General features: G+C 43.8%; 1 protein-coding gene across 1 annotated transcript in view; it reads right to left on the bottom strand.

Annotated features, from left to right (window-relative positions):
- Positions 1 to 11,698: 11,698 nt before the first annotated feature.
- Positions 11,699 to 13,311, bottom strand: part of OGFOD3 (2-oxoglutarate and iron dependent oxygenase domain containing 3) — a 32,605-nt gene continuing 30,992 nt past the window's right edge. The window contains exon 9 of the mRNA XM_079323530.1: positions 11,699 to 12,955. Coding sequence (XP_079179656.1) covers positions 12,819 to 12,955 — 137 coding nt within the window. The 3' untranslated portion in view covers positions 11,699 to 12,818. The remainder of the gene's footprint in view (positions 12,956 to 13,311) is intronic.

Raw genomic sequence — 13,311 nt, 5'->3', positions numbered from 1 at the left:
CCTCAGGGGGGTTGTTTTTCTGTTCTGTCCTTTCTTTGTGTCACATTTCCTCCTCAGCAAGAAGCTGTAACTTCTCCCAGGGACTCTGCTTCCCCCTGGCTTTGCTCCCCAGCTGAAACCACCACATTCTGTGATACCCCAGGGGGAGTTCCAAGGCTTTGGGGATATTTCTCACCTCTTGGATTTCAGAACTGTTTCAGGTTGTCCACAGAGAAGGCAGAAGCCTCTACTGATTTCCACGATCTAATCAGAAAGTGGGAATGTTCCTGCAAGTGTGACTCTATAAGCAAATCCTTCAGCTCCATTTGAGGAATTATGTCTGCACAGACAAGATAATTTAAGAAGGTTTTCCTTTGCTGGTGCTCCTCCTTCCACCTCCTCTGTCCCCTCACTGAGGCTGGTACATCTGTCTTTGCAGTTTTGTAATTTTAAAAGATTAAGGCATTTTACTTCATAGGGTTGAGGGTTGTTTTTTTTCCCAGTCAAGACAAAAGTAATTATTTCTTGTCCTGATCAGGTTCCCTGCCCACCCCCAGGCAGCTGAACTGATAAAACTGATGGGTCTGAAAAAGAGTGCATGTGATGCATCTTAAAATCTGTTTTTAAAACCATTTAAAATTATTCAGTGCACTTGTTCTTGTTTAATATCTCACTTAAACTCAGGCCAGTAAATGGCCAAATCCACAATCCCAGCAACTTTTACTCTGCTGCAACTGGGAAAAAAAAACTTGTGTTCTCAGAGGGTTTGGGCTTTACTTCTGCCTTCTCCTTTCTGGTCAGTGAGTCAGGCAGGGGCTTCTCCCTCTGGAGATGCCCATTAGCCCCCAGGGAGGCTCTGGGAAGCCTCATGAGGCAGAAAAACCATGAGGAACGTTTCTGTAGTGCCAGAGCACCCAGGAGAGCAGAATAACCATGAGGAACGTTTCTGTCCTGCCAGAGCACCCAGGAGAGCAGAAAAACCATGAGGAACATTTCTGTCCTGCCAGAGCACCCAGGGGAGCAGAATAACCATGAAGAACATTTCTGTCCTGCCAGAGCACCCAGGAGAGCAGAGCAGAATAACCATGAGGAACATTTCTGTCCTGCCAGAGCACCCAGGGGAGCAGAGCACTGCAGCTCCATCCCACACTCATTCTCCTGAAGGATCTTCATGGGAGGGACACTGAGGGACTCAGCAAGAGGCAAAAATTGTTTCCTGAGAGTGCCTGGGAACCTGGGGGGGATTTTTCCTGTTCAGCTTTCAATTATTTGACTCACACTTGATGGACTTCATTTCCCAGCACATTAACAGCTGGTGGGTTCCAAGGCTGCAGTTGGTGAGGGATGGAGAGTAATTACTTGCTGAGCTTGTTATAATTGTTCAGTTATTGAATAATTTGGAAAGGCAAGCAGGAGGAATATTTGGTTAATTAAGAGCTCATTTAATCACTGCTAAATTTAGCCTTCCACAACAGTGCTCACCTTCCCCAAATTTGGAAAACTTTGCCATGGCTTTGGTCCTTGCTCCCTCCCCACTCAGACCCTCCCCACAGTTGGCCCCACTTGAATTAAGATCTCTCTGAAGCTTCCATCATTCTTCAGCAAGGTGTTTAATTAAAAATAACTCACCTGTAGCTGCAGAGGTACTTTTGAGACCAAACTCTCATCCAGTGTTAAAAACAGAAGCAAAGCCTGAGTGCTTCACAGAGCTGGGGCAGTGAGAGCAGCACAAAATCTGCTGAGCCCTTGATGGTTTTTGAGTTGTTGCTGGTCCAACACATTTGCTCCTGTTTGAGGGGTTTGACAATTTAAAGTTTAGAGAGCAGGTTTAGCATCCAGAAGATGCTTTTTGTAGCCTGGATTGACTTCCAGGAGTTATGGGGAGTTTTCAAGGCAGTGCTTGAGAAAAAAAGGTGTTTCCAGCCCACTTTCATGTCTTCACAGTTTTCCAAATAATGTCAAGTGTCTGTGTGTGAATTCAGGCAGGCCTGTAATCAAAAGGTTGTGTTTGAGGACTTTTGGGAAGAGTTTTGGAGGATGGATTTAAATAGGAAGCAGCATTTCACCCACAATGAGTACAACTTCATTTTAAACAATGAGTTAGTGATTTTAAATAATTATTTTGCTTTGACTTGTTGTTTAAGTGTTTTCATAGTTTGTTCTAGATTATTATAATACATTATATTCTTCATGCACAATCAGTGGGATGTAAGTAGAGCTGCCCATGGGATGTGGCACATGCTAATGAAAAGAGAACCTTCATTGCAGCATGTAAGTCAGTGGCAGATGTTCATAAAGGAGAGAAAAGAAAAAACAACACCCTGAAACCCTTACAGACCACAGGCAGATTTATCTCCTTTGCACTTCCAAAGTGACGAATGTTCAAAGCCTCCAAGAGGTCACAGCTCCTCCAATCCTGTGGGAAGGAAGGAAGAGTCTGTTCTGAACTTCATCCTTCCCAACACACTTCAGAATGAAATAAATTTATTTCTTCTGCAAGGGAGAAGGCATTAGAACAAGCCAGATCCTGTATCTCTGGCAACACACCAGTCTTTTGCAAAGGCATCCTTGAACTTCTTCTATCTTGCTTTCAGTTCAAATGGTGGAAAAAAGAAAAAAAAAAGGAAAGTCATTTTTAAACAGGTTTTTTTCAGGGCAACCTCCGTAAGATAAATGATGCAGAAGAGTCATCAAAGCAGGTTGATTTTGAAACCTGACAACCTTGACAGCCTCCATGCAGCACTGCAGAGCCACATCAGTTCTGCTGTTACCCATGGTTACAACACTGGTGAATGAAATGAAATGGAATCCAAACCTGTTGAGAGTTGTAACTCACACAGGCAGGACAAATGACCTGAATGGCAACTCCTGGAGTACTCCCTGGGTCCTCAATTGATTATTTATTCAAAGTGCTCTAAATTAACAGAGCTCACCCATCCTGAGTCTAGGCTGCTGAGAAGATGAAGCTCCTGGTGGGTTCTAGGTGATTTTAAATATCTCTTTTATTTTTTTAACAAGAGGACAAGGCACAAGGCAGATCTCCAAGAGATCTGATTTCAAGCAGAGAAGTGTTATGGGATAGTCTCTTGTTGCCCCATAGGAAAAAGAATCAAGGTAAAGTACAAGCTAGAATTAGTATCTTCTCTTCAGTCAGTAATGTCTTCTAAATTAATAAGGCAGAGGCAGCTGCTTTAGCAAAACAATTAAACAGCACCTCAATCAATCAGCTGCTGCCTTACAGCAGGCAGTGACTTCCCATGGGCATCTCCCAGGTGTCTGTGGATGGAGGCCATGGAGGCACTGCCCCTGTCCCCCTGTTTTCTGCTGGGTTTTGGAGGTCCTGTGCTGGGAGGAGGATGACAGCAATTCTGGCAGGATCCTTTCTTCCTGCTGAGTGTCCCTGCCAAAGCATCTTTCCATGGCAAGCCAGGGCACTGCTTTCCCCCAGCCTCCTTTCTTCACCCAAGAAGCCACAAGAAGTCCACAACTGCAGGGTCCTGGCAGCAGAGGATGGCTGGAGAGTGCTGCAGAGTGATCTCAACCCTCAGGACCAGGTGAAATGTCTCAAACAGCCATTTCAGTCTCTGCTTGCAAAGGATCCCACCCTCTGCTCAAGCCCCTGGGACAGCAATGCCTTTTCCCTTTCCCCATCCTGTGCACCCATGTGATTTCAATCCCCATCATTTGGGATGTCAGACCTTGCCATCCAGCACTCAGTGTCACCCAGATTTGGCATTTGCTCCTTCCCAGCACCTCCTCAGCAGCAGGAAGTCTCACCCTTCCCATCACCTGCAGTGTGTGTCCCACAAGGAGCCCAAAGGTCCTCTCCCAGTCCCCCCATGGGGACTTTTCTTCTTCCACCACCTCCTTGGTGTTTCCAGATGTGTCCTCCCCATCCCAGCTGCTCTCTGCTTTTGGACTGAGAGCCAGAGCAAACCCTCCAGCCCCCACCAAACCCCAAACCTCCTCCTGGGGTGGTCCCACCACCCACCTCGTGCTGGGGACACTGGGGGCTCCTTGTCTGGAGCTGGTGCAGTCAGAATTCTTGTAAGCACCAGTTTTACTGTCTCTTCCCAACATAAACTGGACAAATTGATGGAGCCCTGGCCCTGAGGATAAACACCCTCCCCAGTGTTTAGAGTAGCTGTCTCCAGAGAGGAGACAGGGCTGACACCCCAGGAGCTCCCGTGGGACTCGGGGGGGTCTGCTGGCACCTCCCTGGCAGGAACCTTCCCCTGCTCTCAATGTGCACAGCCCACAGGGAGGAGAAACACCAGAAAAACCTCAAGGATCATAATAACAATCAGAAAGTTATTTTGCAGAAATACAGAGGATTTGTGGCACCTGAGGCTCTTGCACAAACTCTTGCCAAGGACTGGCTCCAGCCCATGCCCAGCCAAGTTCCAACACACCAATATTGCAAAATGTTCAGTTTTATGGAGTTTTCATATTTCTGATTAGTTTCAGCTTTTTAGCTGTTTAGGAATGGTAAATCCTCCTGTGGTTAGGAAGCATTCTTGGCTATTATCTCTGAAAAGAACTTCAGTATTCACAGTCAGGCTAATACTTATGAAGGAGACTGAGATTAGAAAAGCTCATTAAATCAAGCATTCTTTCCACACCTGTGTTCTTCCCAACAAAATAACATTTTTTCAATTTCAAGGCTGTTAATTTAGAGATAGATTTTACTTGTCACACTGATGATGCAAACCTGAACCCCTGGCATTCTCCATGACTAAAGCTGGCTCAGATGTGCACAAGGCTGTCCTCCCCTTCCAGGACCAGGGACACAACTGGAAAATCCATGTCTCCTAAATGATACAGTTTGGTGCAGCTGGGCTACTCACAATGCATTCAGCAAGCAGGTGTTGCTATTAGACAACTAAAATCCTATTGATAGAAAAGATTTGGAATATCCTTTGTCTCCTCTGTAGTACAAACAAGCCCTCAGCAGCTCATAGGAGGGAGCTGTGGATGTCTAGAACAGGCAGTGACTGAGCCCTCCCAGCTCCACATCCATCCACAGCCAGAGGAAATAAAACCAAAGGACAATAACCCTGTTCAGGGACAGGCAGGGGACAGGCAGTGATATCTGCTTCTTAAGTTAATTGATCCACTGACTCATTTATTCAGTCTCATTCATTATAAACAAGGCTTTAAGGCTCAAATATTTCTGGTTTTTTATTCTGCTATGCAGTCTAACAAGAGGCCATGTCTGTTCCTAATGACCCTGTCATGTCTGTAAATTTAACACAGGAACCCTTATCAGTGCACCACAATTACAGAATTATTACACCTCCCACTCCAGGGGAGCTGGGCCATCAAACAGCTTCCTTTCTGCCTTGCCCAAGATCTTGCAAATCACAAACCTGGCCTGACCAGAGGACAGAATCATTAATTTAGACATGAACATCTCAGAAATATCTCCCTGTACAGCTCAACAATTGAAAGGTTTTTGATTACTGCCCTTTTGTGCATGCTTTATGGCTGAAGTATTTCATTTAAGGACAACAATCAGGAATAGGACAAGTTTCAGCAGTCTGCTCCAAAGCCTTAAGTAAAAGATTCACAACAGAGTTAAAACGTGTTAAACTTGTATTGAATGTGATAATTTTTGCAGCACGCTGGAATTCACTGACTCACGGCCATCTGGAGGTGCTAAAGGCATTTAGAAAACAAAGTCAAGAGGTCTCAAGTTGCAGTTGTTGAGAGGAAAAGGCTCAGAGGCAGCTGAGAGGGGAAATGTGCCCTGAGCAGCTGCAGAGCTGTGCAGGTTCTCCCCTCCTGAGAATCCACAGCACCTTGTGCTGCTGCTGGGGCACAGAAGGGATGTTTGTCCTGCTCATGGTCTGAAGGGATCAGGATTTCTATCAAAATGGGTACCTAGAAAGGGAAAATAGGCAGGGAGAGAAGTGGATTTCTAGGTACTGTAAAAGCTTGTAAAAGCAGAGTACAGCTCTGTTGGGTGATGTGCCCAGCAATGTGAATTCTGTCACCATCTGCTGCAGCCGGGTGTGGCAGTGACCCTGATCTCCTGGCACATATTATCTGCTAATGGGCCATCTTTAAACCAGCTGGGCAATCATCTTTATCTTTCCCATGACCCACCCTTCATCCAGGAGGTATCACCTGTTAATGGGCCATTGTTTAAAACTGGGTGTGGCAGTGACCCTGATCTCCTGGCACATATTATCTGCTAATGGGCCATCTTTAAACCAGCTGGGCAATCATCTTTATCTTCCCACAGCCCATCCTCCCTCCAGCAGATATCTCCTGTTCATGGCCAGTGAGTCCCAGTGCATGACTGATAAAATTCCATCATCCCATTGGGAGATGCTCCAGCCAGGGCAGGAGCCAAGCCTTTCCTAGCCAGAGAAAAACTGAGATTTTGGACACCAAGGCACCTTCTTTCCACTGGATTCCAGAGGAAAGCCAGATCCTTCCACATCATCCCTGGACCTTCAGAGGAAACTGCACCTTCTCCAGGAGCACTGCTCCAGCTGAACCACATCTGCCACTGCAGGAGGATGCAGCCACCATTGAATGGGACTGTGCCACCACCCTGACTGACTGACTGTGTCAGCTTGGATTCTGACTCTGGCAGTGTTTGGGATTGTTCTTTGTAATACTGTATTTCTATTTTAATTTTCCTAGTAAAGAACTGTTATTCCTAATTCCCATATCTTTGCCTGAGAGCCCCTTAAATTCAAAATTATAATAATTTGGAGGGGGGGTTTACATTCTCCATTTCAAAGAGAAGCTTCTGCCTTTACTGGCAGACACCTGTCCTTCAAACCACAACAACAGCCTCAGTGGAGAATACTCAGAAGAGCAGGTGCAGATTCCCTACAGCTCCACTAAAGGATTAACAAATCAATTCTATTTTTCTTTTTTTTTTCTGTTTTTTCTTATAGTTCCAAAACCCACAAATATTTCAACCTTTTTTGTTTCCCCAAGGTGAAACTTTCTGCACACTTCTATACATTTATTAATTCAGTTTTAATTTCTTCTTGGATTATTTCTTCTTTACAGGTCTAAATTCTCTCCAGATCCAGGAAAGTTGCAACAGACACAAGCTAAGTGTGGAGGACACCATCACTTAAAAAATGGCCTTTTGATACACAAGATAAATGCAGAAGAAACCTTAATTCATCATTTTTATATAGGTGGATGCAGCATCACTTATTTTAGCATATTCACTGTTTAATCCAAACAGGATGGACAGGATAAATAGCTGAAGCAAATAGTTATCAAGAGGCCCTATTGACAATTTTATATAATGTTTGAACAGTAAGAGCTTTGCTGCCTGAAAGCTCAGTTTCTGAGTTTCCAGTTGTCTGATCCAGTAAAACAATAAAGCAGAATGAGGAGGAGGAGAAAATGTCAGTTCAAACTGACATGGACACATCAGTATGGGAGAAATCCCCTTTAGCTCTCCCTGCCTAACACCATCTTAAATTTAACTTCCCCTCTGCTTGGCTGACTTCTGTAGTATTGCTTTTTCCCTGATAGTGAAGGTTTATTTTGATCATATTCATCCCTGTGGAAAGGAATGACTCTCAAATTAATTCCTATTTTCTTTTAAAATAAAGAAACCAAGAAAACATAATTTATGGCCTGCAGCAGAGTAGAAAATAATCCAAGTGCAAGATCATTTTTCTCATTTCTTTTGTGTTGAGAAGTGCAGGGTCTAAATGGGCTCAGAGTTTCCTTTATTTTACAGCAGCCTTTTAAGTTTTGAATCACCTGGTAAAACGTGGCCTTCTTTTCATGAGGTTACTCAGTGAACCACAATTAAAGCCCCATTATGCAGGGAGGACTCCCAGAACACGTCTGCTCCTCAGTAACATAAATCAGAAATAAACACAATTCCCTGCTAGAGGGAATGGAAGAAACCACCAGCCAGAGCCAAGACATGCAGAATGACTCCATTAGGACCTGCCTTTGTTTATTCCCACAAGATTTAATGGTCTGGCTGGCAAGTTAATATGCTGAGGAGGTCACCTCCAAGGTAGGAATCCACCCAAAGACCTTCCCCTGGCAGGGAAAAGCTCTCTCAAAGGAAAACAGCAAGATTTTTTTTTCTGTGGAGTCAGCACCAAAGTGTCCAGGCATCTACATAAACAGCTTAAAATAATTGTATAAACTGAGGAACAAGAAAGAGGCAAATCCTGAAGGTGTCTGAACAGAAAAATGGCTCAGGAACCCAGTTGGTGCTTTTGTGGGGAGGGGGGGGGGGTGGAGGGGCTGCTGTGGTTTGTTAATAAAAGAATAGAAAGGTTATCCATGTCTAAAATGAGCTTTTTTGAACACTGGAGAACTATTCCAAGAAATTCCCAGAAACATGGAACATAAACATTCCACAAATCTCATTTTCTCTCTATAAATAGAATATTTCCCCAAAAAGGGGCAGGTTTCAGTGTAGCTCATTATGAGCAATCCATCTGAGCTGGCAGCTCATGGATTCACCCAGCCCAGGTTCCTTGGACAGCCTCAGGATCATCCAGCAGTAAACCAAGATGTTTTTATTTAGATGCATCTAAATGCTACAAAAATAAAGGAGATGCTACTTCCAGGCTGCTTTATTGATGTCACAGTAAGAACTGTTCAAGCAAGGCATTTCTTGTTGTGATCCCAAGGTCTGACTCTCTCTATACCTGTTTCAAAATTCCCCTCTCATTTTCCAGGAGGTATCAGGAAAGACAAGAATGCTCCACAGCAGGCAACACTGATCCATACCTTATTTCAGCTTTACAGGAAAACAGGCAAGATGGAAATAAATATTTCTAAAATAATTGGTCTAAACATGGGCATTGCCTCTGCTAGAAGAAAAATAAGAGGATCTGGAGGGAAAACAAGAATGCTGAAGAATAAAAAACATCAAAAATTGAGTTAGAAATCCTTCATAAAGATTAGTCCCCCACATGGACTAAAAGGATCAGAGGAAAAAGGCAGCTCCTCTAGCAAGCCAGTCAATGAATAAATAAATAAAGAACTGAGCTCTACCCCTGGTCAGTTCTTGCTACAGGTCAAGGCTGACAGAAGGGAGAGGTGAAACGAGTGATTTGAGGGGAGGTGATGGACACTCTCAAAGATGGGAAATTGGGAAATTGGGCAGTTATTTATTGCCTTTTCACAGTCCACCCTGAAAAAACTTCAATCCAAAGCCACCAGCACTCACAGAAGATAAAAAATGGCCAAACAGAGATTTTGGGCATAAATGAACAATCAGGAACAGAGATCTGAAAGCAGGGTTCAGCCCATGATGGAAAAGGGGCTTTCAGCTCCCTAGGAGTGCTGCCCAGCCCCAGAGCAGAGCTGCAGCTCCCTGGGGTGCTCACAGGGAGCAGGGCACACTGACAGGGGTTCCCCCCAGGACTCTGCTCAGCTGCATTTCCCAGGCTGAGACAATCCATGTGTGCCAGAGCCACCTGTGGTTCACAAAGGAAATAACTCTGCTGCTGCTCCTGGAATGTCTGCTTGGATTTCCACAAGACTCAAAAAAAGGAAAAACAAGATTTGGGAATTTTTTTCCCTTTTTTTTTTTTTTTTTTTTTTTTTTTTCTGGCTTGGAGAAGGTAAATTGATTATATTTATCCCTCCCCACTCAAAGAGCCTTGACCTTCAGCAGCATTTCCTGGTTTTAACCTTAGAATTTAGATAAAAATATTGCACAGAGCTCCCCATGAGCAGCTTAGAGAGAACCAAACCCCTGCAAATACTGTGCAAGGGCAGCTGGACAGAGAAGGAACACCAGGAACTCTTACATTAAAAACAATATCACCTTCATTTACTGGGGAAAGGAAAGCTGTGAAGGAGCAATTCAATACTAAGAAATGCAATTGAAGAAATAAAACCAGATTTCCTTGGCAGCACAGTCATTATCAATGCCTTTTCAGACACATTTATTTTAATGTGCACTTTATCAGGTGCTACAGCCCCTTAAAACACCCAGCTGTTGACCTTAAAAATAAGACATGAAGCTGAATTTCTGCTATAAATCCAAATTTAAATCATTTTGTAAATAGGGTATCCTTGTAAACATTTCTGGATTTCAAATTCCATAGGATAGAGTATTTCAGGTGGAAGATAAATATTCAGGAAAATCTCAACATAAATGTACCTTCCTTCCTAAACCTTCAGTTGACTTACAAGGAATTCAAAGCCATAATGATTCCACAACTGCTCACACAATGAAAATGTTACACATGAGAAGTGCAAAGAATTCCACCCAGATTTCCCAGAATCACAGGGGATAAGAAAATTGAAATTTAATGCATGCTACAGGACTGAAAGGTAGGTGAACATTAAAAAACCTAATCTGACCACAAAATCTGTTAATTTTTTAAAAATTCCTGATATTCCACAAAACATTTCAATAGAAATATGTTTTTTAAAGTAGCACAACTCACAGAAATCCTCAGGAGGCTGCACTCAATCTCATGGTAGGGAGTCAAATCTGGCTTGCTCTCCTGCTGCATTTTCTGGTTTACTTTGGGACTTTTCACACCAGCAGCCTTTGCCTTTCCTTACAAGTAATTTCCTTTCAAAACACAAACCAGCATTCCTGTAACAAGCCTGCTTTCAATGCAAAGCTGTAATTTTAACATCAGGACTCAGCCCCAATTCACACTGCACCAGTACTGATCTTCCTTTACTTTGCTCTAAGCACAAGGGCTCTTTACAAAGGTCCTCACACATCTGGGACACATCTGCCACGTCCTGTCCTCACCTCTGCTCAGTCAAGAGCATTTCTCTGCAGCAGCCTGGCATCCCATGCTACTTGAAGAAATCCTGCCCTTGGAGTAGTCAGAGTTCCAGGAATCAGAGCCCTGCAGTTCCCAGAAGCAACAGGCAGCTGAGCCTCAAAAAGGACAGAAATTAATGTATTTCAAGTTCAGAGTTATATGTCATTATCTGGAGAGACCCTTAATAAAAAGTTATTCAGGGAATTTAGGTGGCCTAAAATAAATTAAACCAAGTTTGTTCCTATTAAGCAGTGAATTCAACTTCCACTGTGCCCCAGGAACATTCTGCAATTACTGCTTCCTGCTGGAGGCTACTTACAGAAACTTTTAGATTGCACTTTACTTCATTTGCCATTTCAATTTTCCCTAGATCTAGGCATTGCTTTCAATAGTCTGGATATTGAAATTTTAAATAGAACAATCTCAGTGGCACTAAAACATAAAAAATATTTGGCTTTTTTCCCAAGAACTCTCCTACCATGTACAGTGCACCATTTCCCAACAAATTACAGGTGACAGGTTTGGCCACCACATTGACCAGATTACTGAGGATTAAAGACTCCAAAAGACAAATACCAGCTGGATTTCATTTCTGAACATCCAGGAGGAGATGCACCATGGGTAGCAGTTATTACCAGACACAGGATCCTCAAAAGATGAATATCCAGGAGGAGATGAGCTGAGATCCCCCCATGGCCTGAGAGGATTGTTGAGCAGGATCTGGCAGAGGGCAGCTCCAGAAGTGCCACTCACAGCTGGCATGGCAGGAGCAACCAGTAAACACAGGTCCATTCATGCTCACATTCCTATCAGGTATTTTGGGGGAAAAGCCCTACATTTAAATCTCAGGGTAATGGCAGGAATCAAGTTCAATCCAGTAAAGCTGCTGGTGATCTTGGTCTGCCTTCACATGGACTTAAAACATGGAATAATGTAAATTCCTTGGAATAAACAGGCTTTAAGACAAGTACTTCAATATGGAACCCAAGTGACTTTATTATTTCCTTGCACCCAGCCATTTTAACAATTCTCCCTTGTTAGTAGAGACAAGAAAGACTTTTTCAGGTTTCAGAACAAAGAAATGAAATTACAGAAGACTAATCTTGGCATGCCCAGTGAGAGCCCTCAGATATCTGAGTGTCCTCTTATAATTCCCCTTTATATTGATCTTCAGTGTCATTCTCCACAGTACTTATTATTTCCATAAAAGGGTATGTTATAAAGTCCAAACTGTACGCATAAAAAAAAAAAAAAAAAAAAATCAAAGCACGTTCCCAGATTTTCAGTTTCACAGAAATTATACATCCAGGTAATAAATCAGATCAACATGGCTACTTCAGAATTTGATTAAAAAAAAAAAAAACAGGTTTTCCTACCATTTATTTATCAACCTCCTGACCCACAGAAATCTTTGACTGCAAAAACCCAAAGAATTTGGCAATGTGGCTGTTACAGTGCACACAGCTCCTCTTGAAGTCCCTGCAATTTAACATTCAGGGAACACCAGTGGTCCTCATTAACAGATAAAGTCTCGTAGTAAACTGGAAAAGAGAAGTCCAAAAAAAGCTATTGAGAGACTTCCTGAAGATTGAATCAGTAGTAATTAAATTTTAAAAAAAGTTCAAGTCCCAGTAGCCAAAGCCAGGTGTATTCCCCACAGGTCCCACACTCAGCAGGTGTGTTTAGGAGAATAACACTGACCTGGCCTAAATAACTCAGGTCAGACTTTCTACACCCCATTAGTACCTGAAGGGACTAAAGAACTGAACAGGGAACAGCAGCCTGGCATGGCCCAAAAGACTGCATCTTTCGAACTGAAGAATTTTTTAAAAACATTTAAAAAATGAAGAATTCATTTTCTCTTCTTTGTGAAGCCCATTCTCTCTTCTTTGCAGCCTCTTTGGCACATGAAGACAAACCACCTCCAGGATGCATGACGCTGAAGGTGGTCCTTAAGCCCCCATTTGCAATGTTTATGCAAAGGAGATGTGCAAGCAGTGTGTGAGGGTGTGCTGCCAGAGCTGGGCTCTGGCTGCAGGGGAGGTTTCAGTGGATGCTGCCTCCCTCTCCCCTCCCCGGTGTGTGCCAGGCTCAGGCCAGCCGCGGGTCCCCGATGCCGCGCGCGGGGTCGCAGCTGAAGGAGATGGTGATGGCGAAGCGAGTGCCCCACCGAACCCTCTCCACACGGTGCAGGTTCTCTGAGCCCGAGGTGAAGAACGACACCCGGCCTGCAAAGACAAAGGGAGGAGGTGTGAATGAGCAGCACTCCCTGCTGTGCCTGCACAGCTCAGCTGTCCTGCAGCAGAGATCCCAGAACCCGCAGGTGATCACAGACTGCACCGCACCCTGACAGCCCTTCCTCAAAACACACATCAACCCTTTGTACAACAAAGCTGCAGATGGAATCCCACCAATGGTAGTTTATAAAAGGCAGGAGGAAGCCAAGAACACAGAAGCCAGTTCTTAGTTTCCTCAATTAAAAACAAAACAGCCCAACTCTAGTGGCTGTCAGCAAAGTGTTCTGATTTCCTCCCTGCTCCCCTTCTAGTCCTGGTTCTGATTTTAGAATAAAGAAGGAGGAAGC

The sequence above is a fragment of the Erithacus rubecula genome (assembly GCF_903797595.1).
Source record: "Erithacus rubecula genome assembly, chromosome: 20".
Lineage (NCBI taxonomy): Eukaryota > Metazoa > Chordata > Aves > Passeriformes > Muscicapidae > Erithacus > Erithacus rubecula.
The sequence above is the reverse complement of the archived record's forward strand: the minus strand, read 5'-3'. Positions and strand labels throughout refer to the sequence as shown.